This window comes from Aythya ferina (genome assembly GCF_964211825.1).
Source record: "Aythya ferina genome assembly, chromosome: 3".
NCBI classification, from domain to species: Eukaryota; Metazoa; Chordata; class Aves; order Anseriformes; family Anatidae; genus Aythya; species Aythya ferina.
In genome coordinates, this window is record NC_140298.1 from 34,660,871 (window position 1) to 34,677,525 (window position 16,655).

At 42.7% G+C, this 16,655-nt stretch overlaps 2 protein-coding genes across 3 annotated transcripts in view; one reads left to right on the forward strand and one right to left on the reverse strand.

Annotated features, from left to right (window-relative positions):
• The window catches only part of GLP1R (glucagon like peptide 1 receptor), a 90,758-nt gene extending 78,379 nt beyond the window's left edge, over positions 1 to 12,379 (forward strand). The window contains exons 11-14 of one of the 2 annotated variants that reach the window (XR_014690820.1): positions 2,779 to 2,917; positions 3,805 to 3,846; positions 8,506 to 8,886; positions 9,213 to 12,379. Coding sequence is in view for 1 of the 2 variants with exons in the window: in XM_084512797.1 (XP_084368923.1) it covers positions 2,779 to 2,917; positions 3,805 to 3,846; positions 8,506 to 8,673 (349 nt within the window). In the remaining variant the exon portion in view is untranslated. Of the gene's footprint in view, positions 1 to 2,778; positions 2,918 to 3,804; positions 3,847 to 8,505 lie in introns of both variants that reach the window. The other variant, XM_084512797.1, reaches the window with a different exon arrangement.
• SAYSD1 (SAYSVFN motif domain containing 1) lies at positions 11,236 to 13,723 on the reverse strand. The gene is made up of 2 exons (XM_084512798.1): positions 13,554 to 13,723; positions 11,236 to 13,473 (listed from the first exon to the last, which is right to left on the reverse strand). The coding sequence occupies exons 1-2, from the start codon at positions 13,701 to 13,703 to the stop codon at positions 13,177 to 13,179; spliced, it is 447 nt and encodes a 148-aa protein (XP_084368924.1). The 5' UTR covers positions 13,704 to 13,723; the 3' UTR covers positions 11,236 to 13,176.
• Between the last annotated feature and the right edge of the window lie 2,932 nt (positions 13,724 to 16,655).

Below are 16,655 nucleotides of genomic sequence, written 5' to 3' on the forward strand. Positions count from 1 at the left end.
AGACTGACAGTAGCAGTTAAAGATCACAGACCCTGGGCATAGATTATGGTGTACATTGGTATGACTCTTGGACAGTCAGTCTCCAGAGAAGCCTCCTGGTGAAGCCAGCGCAGGTGTTGTACCTTCATTCTCATTTTCAGCATCCTGGCTTGTATAAGAAGCAGTGTGGCCAGCAGGGCTAGGGTAGTGATCGTCCCCCTGTACTCGGCTCTGGTGAGGCTGCACCTTGAGTACTGTGTTCAGTTTTGGGCCCCTCGCTACAAGAAGGACATCGAGGTGCTCAAGAGTCCAGAGAAGGGTGATGAAGCTGGTGAGGGGTCTGGAGAACAAGTCCTACGAGGAGCAGCTGAGGGAGCTGGGCTTGTTCAGCCTGGAGAAAAGGAGGCTCAGGGGTGACCTTATCGCTCTCTACAGGTACCTTAAAGGAGGCTGTAGAGAGGTGGGGGGTTGGTCTGTTCTCCCACATGCCTGGTGACAGGATGAGGGGGAATGGGCTCAAGTTGTGCCAGGGGAGTTTTAGGTTGGATGTTAGGAAGAACTTCTTTAGCGAAAGGGTTGTTAGACATTGGAACAGGCTGCCCAGGGAAGTGGTGGAGTCACCATCCCTGGAGGTCTTTAAAAGATGTTTAGATGTAGAGCTTAGGGATATGGTTTAGTGGAGGACTGTTAGTGTTAGGTCAGAGGTTGGACTCGATGATCTTGAGGTCTCTTCCAACCTAGAAATTCTGTGATTCTGTGATTATAGAGAAACAGAAGGCTTGATCTCTTTGCTCATGACATTAAACTGGAAGAATATTAAGTAAGTAGATATTTTCTAAATACTTTAAGCATATGCAGGTACTTACATAATTTGAAAAAAAAATATATGAGAGAAAAAATAAAACCTTTAACTTCAATGAATATCAAGGTGTGGGTCATTTTGAGTACTGCTCCTTATTCTCCTTGCCAGTTGTTACTAGGACAAACTTTTGATCTTGGATTTACTAAGAATGTATATGATGTTTCAAGAGAGATGTTTCAAGATGTCAAAAGTTATCACTGAAGCATTCACTTCTTATTTTGCAGGCTTTGCCCTGTCTGTGTCTGTGTTACTCCTGTTATTTTATTATCTTGATAAGATTCTTAGTCACATCCTTCATGTCTACATCTTGGAGAATATTTCTGTATTGCAGTCTGAAAAATACAGTAGAAAGAACAAGTCTGCAGCAGGGTGAATTAACGAATGTGGAGCGACAAACTGTGGTAGCTGTTCTACTACAGTTCTACTAGAGTTAGCTGATTTTGCTGGCTTGAAGTTGGATATTTCTACATTACAGCCTGCTAAGCTAGACACACCATGTATTTTTGTGTCTTCTCATCTGACTGTAGAGTTGACTTGTATGTTACCTGCCTTTATTACCTCATGTGAAATTTTGGAAATCCTTTTGTGTGTTTGGAGCTAAAAGCAGAGAAAAGTACTCCTTCTAATGTGCTGCGTGGTTTGCTTTTGTTCATGTTGAATATATATGACTTTCATTTGACAGAGTAAAATTTGCAGGGTAGAGTGTGTGTGGCGGGCAGAAGCAGTTCCGTTGGCATGGGGCCATTTAAAAGTCTGACTGTAAAATTATCTTGCCCTTGCCCTCAGGACTTCTGTAAGCAGCACGTAGGTTTGATACACTTGAACCATTTCTTAGAGGTGCATGTTAATTCTGTTATTCATACTACATGTTCAAGAATCTGCTAATAAAGCAGAGAGAATTTAGCAAGAAAGCTTGGCTGGACACAGCCTTGAGTAACCTGCTGTGAACTAGAACTGGACTAGGGGCTTCCAGAGATCTTTTCCAACCTGAGCGTTTATGTGATTCAGAGTAAACAATCTAGGGCACACAAGATTTGCTGACAACCCTGCTGGTCAAGTGATTCTGCATCTACCAAAGTGTCTCATGGCAGGTTGTCGGGAGACACTGGCAGTGTCGTCTGGTTCTGTGGCCCATGATAGTCCTATAACCTCCCACGTGGGGTTCAGGCCCTTTTCATTATCCTGTTGGGTGATTTAGTGTGTATACCTATCAAAAGAGAGTTAAAGACCATTCTTGTCAATATTTTTTCTGTAGTTGTAACCCTGAGCATTGCTCTCCCACTGATGAAAAATATTTTACTTCAGATTAGTGTTTTTTTTCGTTTGCTAGCTGTGTCTTTGAACTTGCCATTTAAATCAGGGAGTCATCAGTCACTCTAAGACAGTTTAACTGCTTTTACGAAGCGTTGTGCAGTGACAGTTAGTTACAGTGTTTTGAAGATTTAACACACCACGGAGGTGGGAAGGAATACTCCTCCCTTTGCCAAGGTATTTTTAAAAGATTCCAGACACTGATAGACTGTTTCTTTCACTGTTTCTATCAACAAAGTAGGTTTTGATCATATTTCCCACTTATAGACGGGGAAGAGGGTACATGGGAAGGCATCTTGGGGTACAAGGAAGCATGTGACCTGCTCCTGAGTTTGGCAGGCTTTCTAGGTGAAATACAGCCAGGAGCTGAACAGATAGCATTGGTGAGAGCAGAGAGTGGTCTGCAGTGGAATGGCAATTAAAACATACTGAAACCTACTATGGTTCTGTTTTGAGAATTTTTTTTTTTGTATTATTATTATTTTTCTGCAGCTTCTGGAAGAGGACACTGCAACATAAAGTGGTGCAGTGACCAAAGTTCACAGTGTGTCAGAAACAGTGGTGATCACTGGGATCAACAATGATCTATTCAGTGGCATTGTTTTTTTCTTTCTTTGTGATCTTAGGCTGGCCAAGTCTACGCTGACGCTGATCCCACTTCTGGGGACCCACGAGGTCATCTTTGCCTTTATTACTGATGAGCATGCCAGAGGGATGCTGCGCTTTGTGAAGCTTTTTACTGAACTCTCCTTTGCTTCTTTCCAGGTAGCACTCACACTCTGCACCTGTGGATAAGATATTTTGTAACTGCTGCTTGGGGAGCTGCTTGCTCTCTCAATCATTGCACGCTCCCTGTTCTTCATATTTCTCAATTTAGCACTGGATCTTACAGGTTTATGACAGTGGAAGTGAAAGCATGAGAAGTAATTTTTAATAGCTAGTTTAGATGTTAGTGTCACTTATTTTCAGTAAGTCTTACATTTCTCACAATAAACTGGTATTGCTATCCTTGTATTAATCTCTGCTTCCTATGGGACACCTCAAGGCAATAACAAAATTATCTGTGATTTCCTGTAATTGTATAATGGCATTGCTGAAAGCAAATTTTGTGCCTCCTCTCGTGTTTTTGATACTCCTTTGAAAATCTGTGCTGTGAGAGGTAGTTGTCTACAGCTGCAATTGCATGCGAGGTGAATGTAGATTTACAGTGATTTTTATTTAGCCGTTGCCTTAGGAAAAGCCATTTTAAAAGAATCTCCTTGTCTAAAGGAATCATTATTCTTCAAGTTTCCCTGCTCACCCACTCAATCCTTGTTTATCAAGCACAGAGCTGTACTTGAGCTCACTGTGAATTGTTCATATATGAAGTGTATATGGCTAGAAACAAGGTAAGGAAAAAGAAGGGGAAAGAATGGTTTGGAAAAAATGACAGAGCCTGAAGAAAACTGCAACTTACTTTTCCTAAGACTGTGTGCTTTAAGACTTTGTCTGGTCAAACTTCTCTGCCGTCAGATTGTCTCCATCTTTCAGTCTTGTTTTTCTCTAACCATGGAACATGCTGGTATGAAGCTCACCCCTCTGCAGGCTTGCTTGGCAAAGTGGGACAACTGCTCTGCTCTACTCACTCCTCTTCTGTTTTTTGTTGATTTCAGGGGCTGATGGTTGCAATTCTTTACTGTTTCATCAATAATGAGGTAAGAGAGACACTAGGAGCTGTTCCAATTTGCCTTATCAGCATCCACTGTAGAAAAAGGAAATTGAAAATGGTCTTGAACTGCTAAATGGTCTTAAACTGCTAAAAGTTGTGTTCAGAGCTTTTTTTATTATTATTATTATTTTACTTTTTCTGCAGATCCTCCTCTGTACAATTACACAGAATAACTCTTCAGACAAATGTTGGAAGGAATTCAGGCAGTATAATTTAGGGACACTATTTGTAGACATGAAATCTTGCAAGTTTCTTGCTCACAGTTGTATAGTTTTCACTGCTAGAACTTTCCTTTTATTGAGAATTAGAGCTGCTCTCCTTAATCCATCTCAAAGTGCTTCTGATTTGCTTGTTTTGATGAATGTGGGAGTAGAGCCCTTTTTATTTTGAGAACTCATCATCTAGCTGGTTAGGTTGTAGTCCTCATGGCGAATGTATAGTTTGGTTTAGTTTGGTTTCTGTGTGGCCCAGCTACTGACGATATCATGAAGCCCTCATTGAAATGGAGCACTGAACTTCAAGAAGTAGTGAGCCCTCCCAAAGGCTCAGAAGAAATAAAATCAGGGCTTTGAGTTAATTTGAATGAGTACAATCTTCTAGGGCATCTGCTGAATCCCAGCCCTGTTAGGGTAGAATATTGTTCAGTTTCTGTATTTCAGGAACCTCTCATGTTACCTTGTAAGTGATTATTATTATTCATTCACTCAGCAGCCAAGTTTGCAAGGGATGCAAACACCAGTAATTTGGCAGCACATTATTAATTCTAACGTACATCAGTGTGTTTTGCATTCATGCTAAATCTACTTTTAAATATGACACTGTAATCTAAGATCATCCATTGGGAGACAGGCTTCATCAAAAAACTGGAATCAATAGAAAAATATTCTAATTGTGTCATCATGGCCTGGCTGGAGTCAACAAAAAAGCAGCAGGCATCTTGAATGAAGGCCTGCAGGAGACTGTTCACTTTTGTAGCTGTGGGTTAATTTGGTTTAAGTCAATGTGTTAATTGTACTGTTTACAAAAATCAGAAGTGGGTAGCAGCAGGTTTTGATCAAGTATGAGTTGGAGAATATTTGTTTAAAATTCCTTGCACAGCTTTACAGGTGTAAATCTTGAAATGAAGCACCGTCTGTTGCTGCATCATGCATTTATTTTGATTCACTTTAGCCTTTGCTGATACATCCCCTGTGCAGCTGCAGCCAGGTCTCTAGTGAGTAATACTGAATAATTTCCTCCATGAAATTTCATTCCTACAAGGGCAAAGTTACATCATAGCCCAATTGAATACAAACAAATTACCCGATACCAGGTACGCTTGCTTCTTTTGATGGACCTTTCTGTGAAGTAGCCTTCCTATGTTTCTAAGGGATCCTCCAAATCTCATGTTGTTCTACTTCTCTTGGGTTTGTAAAGTAACTAAAATGTAATCATAATGTGTTCAGCTTCACAGAAAGCTGAACAACGATCTAGGTTGAATTCTTTTGTTTGTTCCAGCTCTTGTTAAAAGAAAGGAAAAGAATTTTGTCAAGCTCAATCATCAACCCCCATAAAATAAATCCATGCAAAGAGCTTGATTATGTTAAGTCTTTTCTATTACTTTCTTAAACTATATGCGAAATTCTTGGTTTTCAAACTATTATTCTTCTGACAGACTGTTTGTGCCTGAAGCCAATCCCCATTTGCAGTATGGACTGTATTTTTATTTTTGTTTGTGACTCAATGAGAGCTTTTTCCTTAACTATACTTCCTAAGGTTTTTGCAATTGCTGGTACCAGATCAGGGGTAGAAATAAAGCTAGAAGTTTTATTAGTTTCCTTTCATAGTATCTACTTAAAGAAAAACATTAAAATATGTTCATATTTCAGTCACATTTTAGCTGAAAGAATGGTAGTATTGCTCTGAAACAAACTGCAGGATCTCATCAGATTGCCTGTTATCACCAGTGTTATTTTGAAAATGAGCTGGGTTTAATATGATCAGTTTTTCTGCAGTTAGTGTTGCTTTCTATAAGAAATATTCTACCCAGAGAGATGCTGTGTTTTTCCACCAGAGTTAGTTTAAGCTGATTCGGGTTGCGTTCTCTGTAGTCTTGCTTCTCTTTCTTGCCTTCTTCCTGTTGCAGTGGAAGTACACTTGAGTCTCTTCCACATTAAAATAACCTGTCCTAACTCTAGGACTCCTGACTTTTTTATTTACTGCCAACTTTTTCTTTTCATTGAGTATTCTCTATAGAGACTATCTATTGAACTCCTCCACAAGCTCCATTCCCTGTCATTTCAGATCAACTTTCCTTTCACTGTGATTTATTGACATGTTTTTTGCCAAAGTTTAACTTCTCTGCAATCACATTCCAGGCTCATTGCCACACTCAACATCCTTGCCCAGCAGCTGCATTAGTCTCAATCAGCTGCTCTCTGTGAGATACCTTTCCATCTTTAATCTCCATGACTGCCTTTTCCAGGTTCTGATACCTCTTCCCTTTCTCTTAAAAAAATTCTTCTTCCTCTTTCTTGTGTGAACTTTGCTCTTAGTTCCATTTTCCCTATATAGCTAATTTATGGGGAATCTCATCCATGCACAGAAGCTACTAGGCTATGATTTTTTTGCTGAAAGATTTGTACATCAGCTTCTGTGCTTAAGATCTACAAAATAAATCTTAACCTATGCCGCTGGTCACATCTTCACAGCCATTGAGGCAAAAATTCAGTTCAACGCTGACACCAAAGCTGCTCTTTACCCTTTTCCTAACCTCTGGAGAGAAAATTAATGTTGTCATCCACAGCCATTCCTAAGACATCATCTCTGATATGGTCTTTTATTCAGGTCTTTCCATTCACTTTATCTCAATCTTGCAGGCTATTTGTATCATAGCTCTAGGATACAACCTGTCACGTCCAGCCGGACTGAAGACTCATTTCCTTCCTTTGTCTGACTCTAAATACCCACTTGTATTGCTCATTGACTTAATCTGTCAGTAAGTACATTCATGTGCTCTTTCAGGATCTACCTGTCAATGTCCAAAACTGCTTATTCCCAATGCTACCTATTAAATCAGAGGTTCTCCATGCCAACAACAGCGGTGGTAGTATGATCAATTATTATCCTACAGACAATACAGTCCTTGCATTTCACTGTTTTCTGTTCTGTCTTTATCAAGCTGTTCTTCCCAATTCTTATACGGCAAGGTATGTCTCACACACTATATTTTTCCTCGTGTCTTTGTGTAGCTTTTGACACAACCACCACCCACAGTAATCATGGTACAATACAAGTTTTTATCTCAGCACCTTTCCTTCTGTCCCATTTGGTTGTGATACCAGAGGGACAGATTCCACCCTCAGTAACACAGAAATGCGGTTGGTTTACAAACGCCTGTGCCAGGATAGTGCTTGTTAAAAGGGCTGTGGGTCAAAGTTGACAAGCACTGCTGGAGGTAACCATCAAAGGAAGACAATTGCCTGTGTAAGACCTTGCTTCTTTTTCTAGGGCTGCTTCCCAGTTTTAGTACTTGAAAATAAGCAGAGAAGAAAGCTTTACAGTAACTGGTTCCCTAGGAAGTTTCCCTCAGAGTATGAAGGTTTCAGCAGCCTGCATAGGATGACAGGCCTGTGTTGGAACTGCCATCATTTAGTTAGTCTCTTAGTGGTCAGCACCAGACCCTAAAAGGAAGATAACAAAAAGGAACTCTCCAGAGAAGGCTCGCTTAAGTAACCTGCCCATACTGAACTTACTTCCAGGCTGAAGTACACACCCTAATGAATTGATTACTGTAGTTACACTCCTGCCTTTTTCTAAATAGAGTAAAAAATGTTCAATTTTATGTCCTCTGCCTTATGTGTTAAAAGCTAATGGAAGTTCTTACTTCAGTCAAGTGGCAAGAGCTTTGCCCATGGAACAGGAAGATCTAAATTCTGTTCTTGTTTGTGAAGTACAAAAAGCTGAAACCATGACAGTTGCAAAACCCTTGGTAAACTTCCATGTGAGTACAGCAGTTACACAGTTTAACCCAGAACCTGTACCAGCTAGGTATGTAACTTTAAAAAAACAGTACCTGCAAAAATACTCTAATTGTTATTTTAAAGGGGAAAGAATATACAGACTTCAATGAGCTAGTTTGTTGGTGTTTCAATTCTGAATAATCTTTGTAAAACAAACAAACAAAACCCCTAAATATTCAAAGAGTAAAAATAATCCCACACGATACTGTTCAAATGAAAACAGAAATTAAAGCAGAATTCTAGGAATACCTCTGGTGGCAGTACTAAGCTGGAAGCCAATCTTGTCAGTCATTTCATGACTGATACGCAGAATCAACTTAATTGTTAGTAGTGGTAGGGCATAGAGTACATTCACTATTGCAGCTGAATACTATTTAGAATAAAATACTGAAGATAACATTTCCTGGGACAATGTAGCTTTATGCAAGTGAATACCATCATTATCTTAAATATGGAATACCTTATGATGGACTAATGAGATAATTAGCTAATTTAAAACAGTAATATTTCAGATTTAAAGCATTGTCAGCTTTTCCGATCAGTGTGGTATGCTTATTTTTAACTTGCCCTTTTCTAATGGAATCATATAAAGGTCTGATTATTTCTACATTCATTCTTTTTATTTCCTTCTTTGGACCTATTAGGTTCAGATGGAGTTTCGGAAAAGCTGGGAGCGCTGGAGATTGGAACATTTGTATGTCCAGAGAGACAGCAGTATGAAACCTCTGAAGTGTCCAGCCAACAGCATCAGTAGCGGAGGCACAGTAGGCAGTAGTGTCTATGCTGCCACTTGCCAGGCCACATTCAGCTAAGATTTCTGAAGGTGAATCAGACTGAGAACAATGAACTGTATAATATACCTGAAAACCCTTAAATACCCAAGCAAGTGGCTTAAGTGTGTCATCTCCAGCAAGAAACTTAAGTATATGCTGCTCATTGCCTGCAGGCTGTTGGACAAAGGTTTCTAGGGAAAGCAATCTGCTAATATAATCAACACATCAGAGGAAAAATCGATCATGTCTAAAGTAAGTTAAAAGAGTTTCTTCCTATTTGCACGCAAGGCCTCCAGGTGTCCAAAACTTAAGCATAGCATTGATCCAGGCTGAAACCACGGGGTCAATGGCTTATTACTGTTGAGTGGGCGAGCTGAGTGATCAACTGATTAAATTACAAGGATACAGAATATGATTATTGCCCCCAAAAAATTTAGACTTTTATGGGGATAGGGTAAGGTGCTATTACCAGTTTTAGAAAGAACTTAGTGGGACACAACATGTGTTTCAGGGGAGAATCAGTTTTGTAATACGCTTTCCAAATCTAAAGTTCAAAATATGCTTACCTGTTTTACTAGGTAGGTGAAGAACAGCATCCTGAAGATCCGTAACTGCAGCAGGTTGTGTGGTGTATGGTCCTGAGTGCTCTTTTTAAGCTTCACTTGAAAACCAAAACCAGTATCTAGTGGGGGGGCTCTTTTTTATTAATAGGTCTCTGTTGACACTGATATAAATATCCCCTGTATGCACGGTCCTTCAGCTTTTACATGGCACTCTGCCTCTCCAGTTGGGTGCAGAAGTCAACCTGCAGTCACAATTGGTCTTACCAGAGATCACCTGCTTGGGACAGATTTGGCACTTCGCATGGGCTCACTCTTCTCTGTTTTCTTCCCTAGCCCCCGTCTGATTTCTGCAGGCCCACGAGCTACCTGTCAGGTGCCCTACCCGGGGTGGCAGGCAAGTGGGTGTGTTTCACCGGGCACGTCAAGGGCTGTGCTTTCAGCACAGCGGACAGCTCTGGCTGCACACCACCTCCCCAGCTTGCCCTCAGTGGGGTTTGGGAAGCCCCCATGGTGCAGCAGCCCGAGCTCAATGGGCTTGTGTCGCCTGCTAGAATCTGTGAGGGCTCTCGCAGAATATGCATCTACGCTGCTAATTAGCGGTTACCCTTGCTGCTGTTTACATGAGTTGCTGGAGAAAAAAATGAGGTACCTTTACAAGCAGATCTCGGTCCATTGTATCACTTAATAACAGACATTACGTATCTTTACTCAGCTTAGATATTCAGGCTCCCTTTACAACAGAGACAAGGTGCGAGATACGAGGTCAGAGAATATCCCTGCCCATAGCCTTACTGTAATGAGTAACTGTTATAGCCTAGCAGTTACACTGCTCAGCAGAGAGAAAAAGAACGTATTTTCAAGTCCCTCTTTGCACTTGGGTTCACATCCCCCAGTGCCAAGAAAATTAACTGGATATGCTGGGATGTAATTCAGCATCTTCCCTGCCTGAAGCTAGATTGCTTTGCATGGAATTATTTAATCATTGTATTAGAATTCAAATTGCCAACAGGGTGGATTAGTTTTGTAATCAGCAGGTTAGAATCAAATTACAGAGGATAGGTTACCTTCTTCTGCTATAATGCTTATAATTTTGCTCCAGGGAAAAAGCCAGACACATTTGTAGAAATCCACCACAGTTCTCAGGCTGGTTTCTGGCTGCTTAGCATGCTGGCTTCTATGCAGGCCATTCCCAGGCTGTCCCTTCATAACTTCAGCTGCAGAGCTGACCTTGGAATGAAGCACCTCAGGTTCGTCTGTAAATTTAATACCTAGTTTCTACATTGACACCGTTAATACAATGCCTGACTACTACATATGTAACCTAATTGCTGTCCTGAAATTTAATTAATTAGCTTCTTGTATGTTGAGCATACCTGATGTTTCTACTTAACATCTACCATTAAGTGCTTTGATAGGAAAAGTGGTAAAATTAGTTATTGGTAGGTGAAAAGGTGGTAACAGATTAAATAAATATCTGTGTGATAATGCACACTGAAGGGACTGATTTCACCCATGAATAGTCAAGATAGGGTGCTAGTTTTCCAGGGCCCTGCTTGGTTGTGTGCAAACCCAGAAAAAATGTTCCTGCTACTTGCACAGCTGTTAGCAAAATTAATTTTGCTATAGCAATAGGAAGTTATAGATGCATTGTAACACACTATTTTGCTGGGAAAAAAAAGTATACATACCAAATGAAAGCGAATAGACAGGAATAGACAGCAAAGTCCTTACAGGTGTGGCACCAAATCTGTACTTAGTTGCCGTCACAAAACTTGACATGCTTTTGAGCTACTAGGCTCCTTTTACCCCTCCCAGTGTCACTTAAAAACTGAGGGCTTTGGGCCTATTGGAATAACTCCGGCACCAGCTGTCAAACTTACCTTCTTACATTATGACTTGTTAGAAACCAGGAGGGAAAAAAAAGGGTATGTTAGATGACCAGAGTTTTGATGTTTTTGTTTTTTTTTTCCTCTCCAATTAAGCTCTTGTTTCTTCAAGCCCTTTAATATCCCCTTGACACAACAGTGAAACAACTCAGTGAAAGGAATTGCCACCAAAGCAGCGTAACAGTAATATATTTTGAGAAATACTTCCAGCAAGGCCTAAACAATGATTTCTACATCACACTTTATCTACTTCAGTAAAATCTTTTACAAGCCTATGTTGTTATTCATGACATCTCCATTTCAGAATTTATAACATGCATTTATTTGAGTAGCATGAAATAAGCAAAGCAGCACAAAGCACTGGAACAGATGAATTGTGTGTATTTTTATTTCTTGTGCCTTTCAGCTTCATGCTCATTTACTGTGGTAACGTGTTTCATAAAGTATTAAATAGAACAGTCTATAAATTCACCTGGACATTATGTAATTAGTTTATAGCAAATGAAAACTTTATTTCCATTATTGCTGCTATAAAGTTTCATAATTTCATGGATGTTACCTTATTTTTAATATTTATTTGCATGTCTTTCCTTGTTTAAAAGAACACCCACAGGATCTGTGAAACATGTCAGATTACCAACTTCCCATAAACATGTTTATTTTTATCCTTGTGAATAAAGATTCAACTCACAAAATTCCGTCACTTACTGGTGTATTTATTTTTTTTTGTCATGTGACTATTTCTTACTTCTTAATTACTATAACATTTTCTAAGAATGTAAAGGCTTACACTTCATGGAAGCAAAGGTTTTATTTGTACCACCATGTCCAGTACAACTGCTCTTTACCTGCAAAAGCTGTATTAATTAAGAACAAAATGGAGCACATTATCTGTACAGAGTCAGAAGGAATCATCAGAAAGAGTGAGAATTCCGCAGGTTTTTGCATCTCAGCTAGAGGATGGCAGAACATGTGGAAATGAGAAAATTCTGTGCTTGGCTTTAAGAAGCGGCATTTGGAATTTATACAACAGACCAGTACTAGAAGTACTGCGGAGAGGTATTGAAAGATGCTTGGCATTGTTAAACATATTATTTGTACTTTAATCTATTACTCTCCGGTTCAACTGAACTTGACAAATGCTTCCTTTTGTTTCCTTAACAAATGACAGAACCTGTAGTAACTCAATCCTTAACACTGTAAATCACTGTTAAAATACAAAAGGCATAATAAAACAGGATTTGAAAGAGCAAGCTGTGATTTTTGTTCTTGACTCAGTACTCAGAGGCATAAACTCTATTAGCTGCTCTTCACTATAGCAATATAAATGATTTGTTTCAATGTTTTGTTCCTATATTTTAGAAATACCAGTGGATCACACAGAAAGTGTATGGAGTGATTGGAAGAGGCATCACCAGCTGTGCTATGGTGTTAAAAAAAAAAAAAAGACAATCCAGTGACAGGGGAAATCCCTTTCTATCTGAGGGCTTCCTGCATTTCCACATCTGCTGCAAGTTGACCCTAAATTTAAAAAATGATGAATAAAAAAAAATACATTATCTGTCAGGAATAATAATCAAACCTTTTGCCCTACACTGCAGATGATAAAAGCTGTCACTTGAAGTGAACAGGGAACTTGCATCAAAATCAGATGTGTTAGATGAAACTCACGAGTGTGAACAGAAGCACCAGCCTCAGTTGTACTTATACTGCCTCATGTCTTCAACAAGTGGGTTCCAGACAGAGCTGGGAAAGAAGAGCAGTTAATCACTTTATTAAAGCTGTTGTCGAGCGGCAGCCTTCCTGCCACCACTGTTAAGGCTTCCAGGTGCAGAAACTGACCAGCTGCCAAGCTGTCGGCCAGCTGCGCGAGGCCGTGCCCCTCGCAGCCCTTCCAGCACCGCTCAGACCAGCTGCCTGCCGCTTCGCTGCCTGCCAGCCGGGCCCGGGGCCACCCCCCAGGAAAGGAGACCAGAGCTACGCTTTGCTACGGCTTTATTCGAGTCCGCGCCGCGCTCGGGGCCGGCCCTTTCCCTCCTCGTCCCGCAGCCTGTCGGTGCGGAGGCGAGGGGGCCGTGCCCGCCGGCCAGGCGCTACCTCCCGGCGGCCGGCCGGTAGTGCAGCTCCCGCTCCAGCTGCTCGGCCGTCAGCGTCCCGGCGATGGGGGTGCAGCCGGGGTTGAACACGGAGTAGGCGCTCAGCTCGCCCGGCCGCCGCTCGCCGGGGCCGCGGGTGCCGGCGTACATCCAGTAGAGGAGGGAGACGACGAAAAAGGGCAGCCCCAGCTCCAGCTCGGCGAACAGCGCCAGCAGCACGGCCCACAGCAGCACCTTCAGCGCCAGCACCAGCAGCGGCCGCGCCGGCTCCGTCGCCGCCGGGACGGGACGGGGCTGTGGAGGCAGCAGCGAGGAGCGGGGTCAGGCACCAACCCTCCGCCGCACGCCCCCTACCCGCACACCGCTGCGCTCACCTGGCCGCCGCGATCCGGGCCCTCCGAGGCCTCCGGAGCCGCGGCCTTTCCCGGCGGCTCCTCGGAGCGCGGCGGGAGGCGGGCGGCGGCAGAGCTGGTGCCGCGGGCGGCCCGAAAGCGGGCGAGGCGCTGCTCCACGGCAGCCGACATGGCCGCCCCGCGGCTGCGCAAGGGCGGGGCAGCGGCCGCGCCTGTGACGCCTCAGCGGAGGGCGGGCGGGGCACGGGGGCAGGGTCGTGCGCGCCGCCCTGCGGGCCGGCCGGAGCAGGGAGACAAATTGCGGGGGCTCCCAGCGCTGTCAAAACCGAATTTCGGAGGTTTTGGGCCTCTGAAAACACGGGGAGACGGACAGATGGGTCGTCGCGTCTTTCCGTGCAGAATGGGTAGCAGAGCCCACCACGTAGCTCTGAAAAAAAGTTGGAAGTGACTGAAAGCCTCCCCTTTTTCTTTCCTTTTTTTTATTTTTAAACCTTAAAGACTAATGTCAACACCAAAAAGAAGAGGAAACAGAGGGAAGAAAGCACGGGGTGACCAAAGGACGCACAGGGAGAATGAGGGGTCAGCTACTGTGGTGACTCCAGCATTTGTATTGACGCCTGGGCGGCCATTTTGTGAAAACGCCGGGCAGCACCAGAAGGGGCAGCAACATGGCGGGCACACGTGTTGGGCCCTGCACAAAGCCCTGGTCATTTGGCTTCTCCTAGGTGGCTGCTCCTCTCAGGAAGGCTGAGAGGCACCAGGGATGACCCAGCACCACCCTGCTCCCGGCCATGGAGAAAAAGACATGATGGCCAAGCCAGCAGGGCCCCACAGAAGTAGGCTCTGCACGGTAGCACATACAGACAGGCCCATCCTTCTCTCTGTTTAACCAAAAAAATTAAACTCAGGAGAAGCAGCCCTGTCACATTGTCTTTCAGCTATCATTACAGCTGAGAAATAGAAAATTATTTACAGGAGCTTGCTCTTAGCCTCCAGATTAAAGCATTTATCACTTTCCAGCAGTAATAGTTACCAATGAGACATCATTTCATCCTGCAGTGCTGTTTCCAGTCACTTATAGCTTTCTCAGAAGTGACCTTTAGGGCTGAATATCTCATGCATGTGTCAGCCTAGAAGTAAACATGAGAAGTCTAATAAAAACAATTTGGGTGTTCTTAAGTTATCTTAATGTGGAAAATTTTATTATTATTTTTTTTTCCAACTAAATCATTTTTCAAATGCCTATTTTATGCTTGGTTACAAAATAACTTCTCTTTCAACCTTCAGATTTTGAAAAACGTGCCACAGTGAATGACATTTTTCTCTTTATTTGTGGAAATTTGATTTTGAAATCACAATCCAAAAAAAAAAATGCGTTAGGATATTCTGCACATGACATTATTCGATTTTGATTTTTTTTTCTTCCTCTTACACTACTGCTCATGAAAACAATGCCTCCAAGTGATGGATAATTCCATACTTTATGCTCTGCATGTGTCATTAGTCAAACTAATAGTTAAAGCTGAGTTTAATTTTACTCAAAATTTACTGTTTTAGCATGTTTTTGCTCGCATGCAAATACCTATTTTATGGCTTTGTTGAGCTACCTATATTACCATGTATTGTTAGAAAACACATAAAAGAGTGCCATTAATCATGCCTTTGAAGTGTAAGTGCACTACAGTAACATCATCCATAAATGAGTTTTACACAGGAAATACCTGAACAAATTTTATACATTGGGTCTTAATGACTTCAGCAGATCATCTTTGTAAATGAACAGCTTCATTTAATAGATAGGGTTTTTTTGTTTGTTTAACAAACCATCTGGACAATTTATTCCCAACTCCAATGCTTACAAGGGTTCTGGACATTTCAGCAAGCCCTATCTTTGTATCCTCTGCTAGTGACTGGAAGGGCAGGAGAGTGCATTGAGAATTGGAGGAACAATTCTTTGCGATGTTCGAATTGCTTAGTGCCTTTCTCCCTGTGTATAAGAAAAACAAGTTAACCATAGGTTTTTGTAGTGTGTAGTGTTTAGGCAAGCTAGACGCCTGGAAGTCTCTGGGCCCCAATGGGATGCACCAGAGGGTGCTGGGGGAGTTGGCGGATGTGATTGCTGGGCCACTTTCCATCATCTATCAGCAGTCATGGTCATAGAGATTGGTCCCGGATGACTGGAGACTTCCTAATGTGACACCCATCTATTAAAAGGGTCATAAGGAGGACCTGAGGAACTACAGGCCTGTCAGCCTTACCTCAGTGCCAGGAAAGGTGATGGAATAGGTCATCTTGAATGCAACCACAGAGCATATGTGGGACAACTGGGGGATCAGGCCCAGTCAGCATGGGTTCATGAAAGGCAAGTCCTGCCTGACCAACCTCATCTTCTTCTATGACCAGGTGACCTTGCTGGTGGATGAGGGAAAGGCTGTTGACGTAGTCTACCTAGACTTCAGCAAGGCCTTTGACATGGTATCCCATAGTATTCTAGAGAATCTGGAGGCCCATGGCTCGGACAGGCACACTCTTTGCTGGGTTAGAAAGTGGCTGGACAGCCACGCCCAGGCAGTAGAGGTGAACGGAGTGAAATCCAGCTGGCGACAGGTCACCAGTGGTGTTCCCCAGGGGTCAGGGTTGAGGCCCGTTCCCTTTAATATCTTTATTGATGACTTGGATGAGGGAATTGAGGGCACCTTCAGTAAGTTTGCAGACAACACCAAGTTGGGGGGAAATGTTGATCTTCCGGAGGGTAGAAAGGTCCTGCATAGGGACTGGAACAGGACAGGTTGATGGGCAGAGGCCAATGGGATAAGGTTCAACAAGACTAAGTGCCGGGTCCTGCACATTGGCCACAACAACCCCATGAAACGCTACAGGCTTGGGGTAGAGTGGCTGGAAAGCTTTGCAGAGGAAATGGATCTGGGGGTATTGGTCAACACTTGCCTGAACATGAGCCGGCAGTGTGAATAGTGTGGCCGGCAGGACCAGGGAGGTGATCGTCCCCCTGTACTCTGCTCTGGTAAGGCCGCACCTTGAGTACTGTGTTCAGTTTTGGGACCCTCACTTCAAGAAAGACATTTAGGCCCTGGAACATGTCCAGGGAAGGGCTACGAAGCTGGT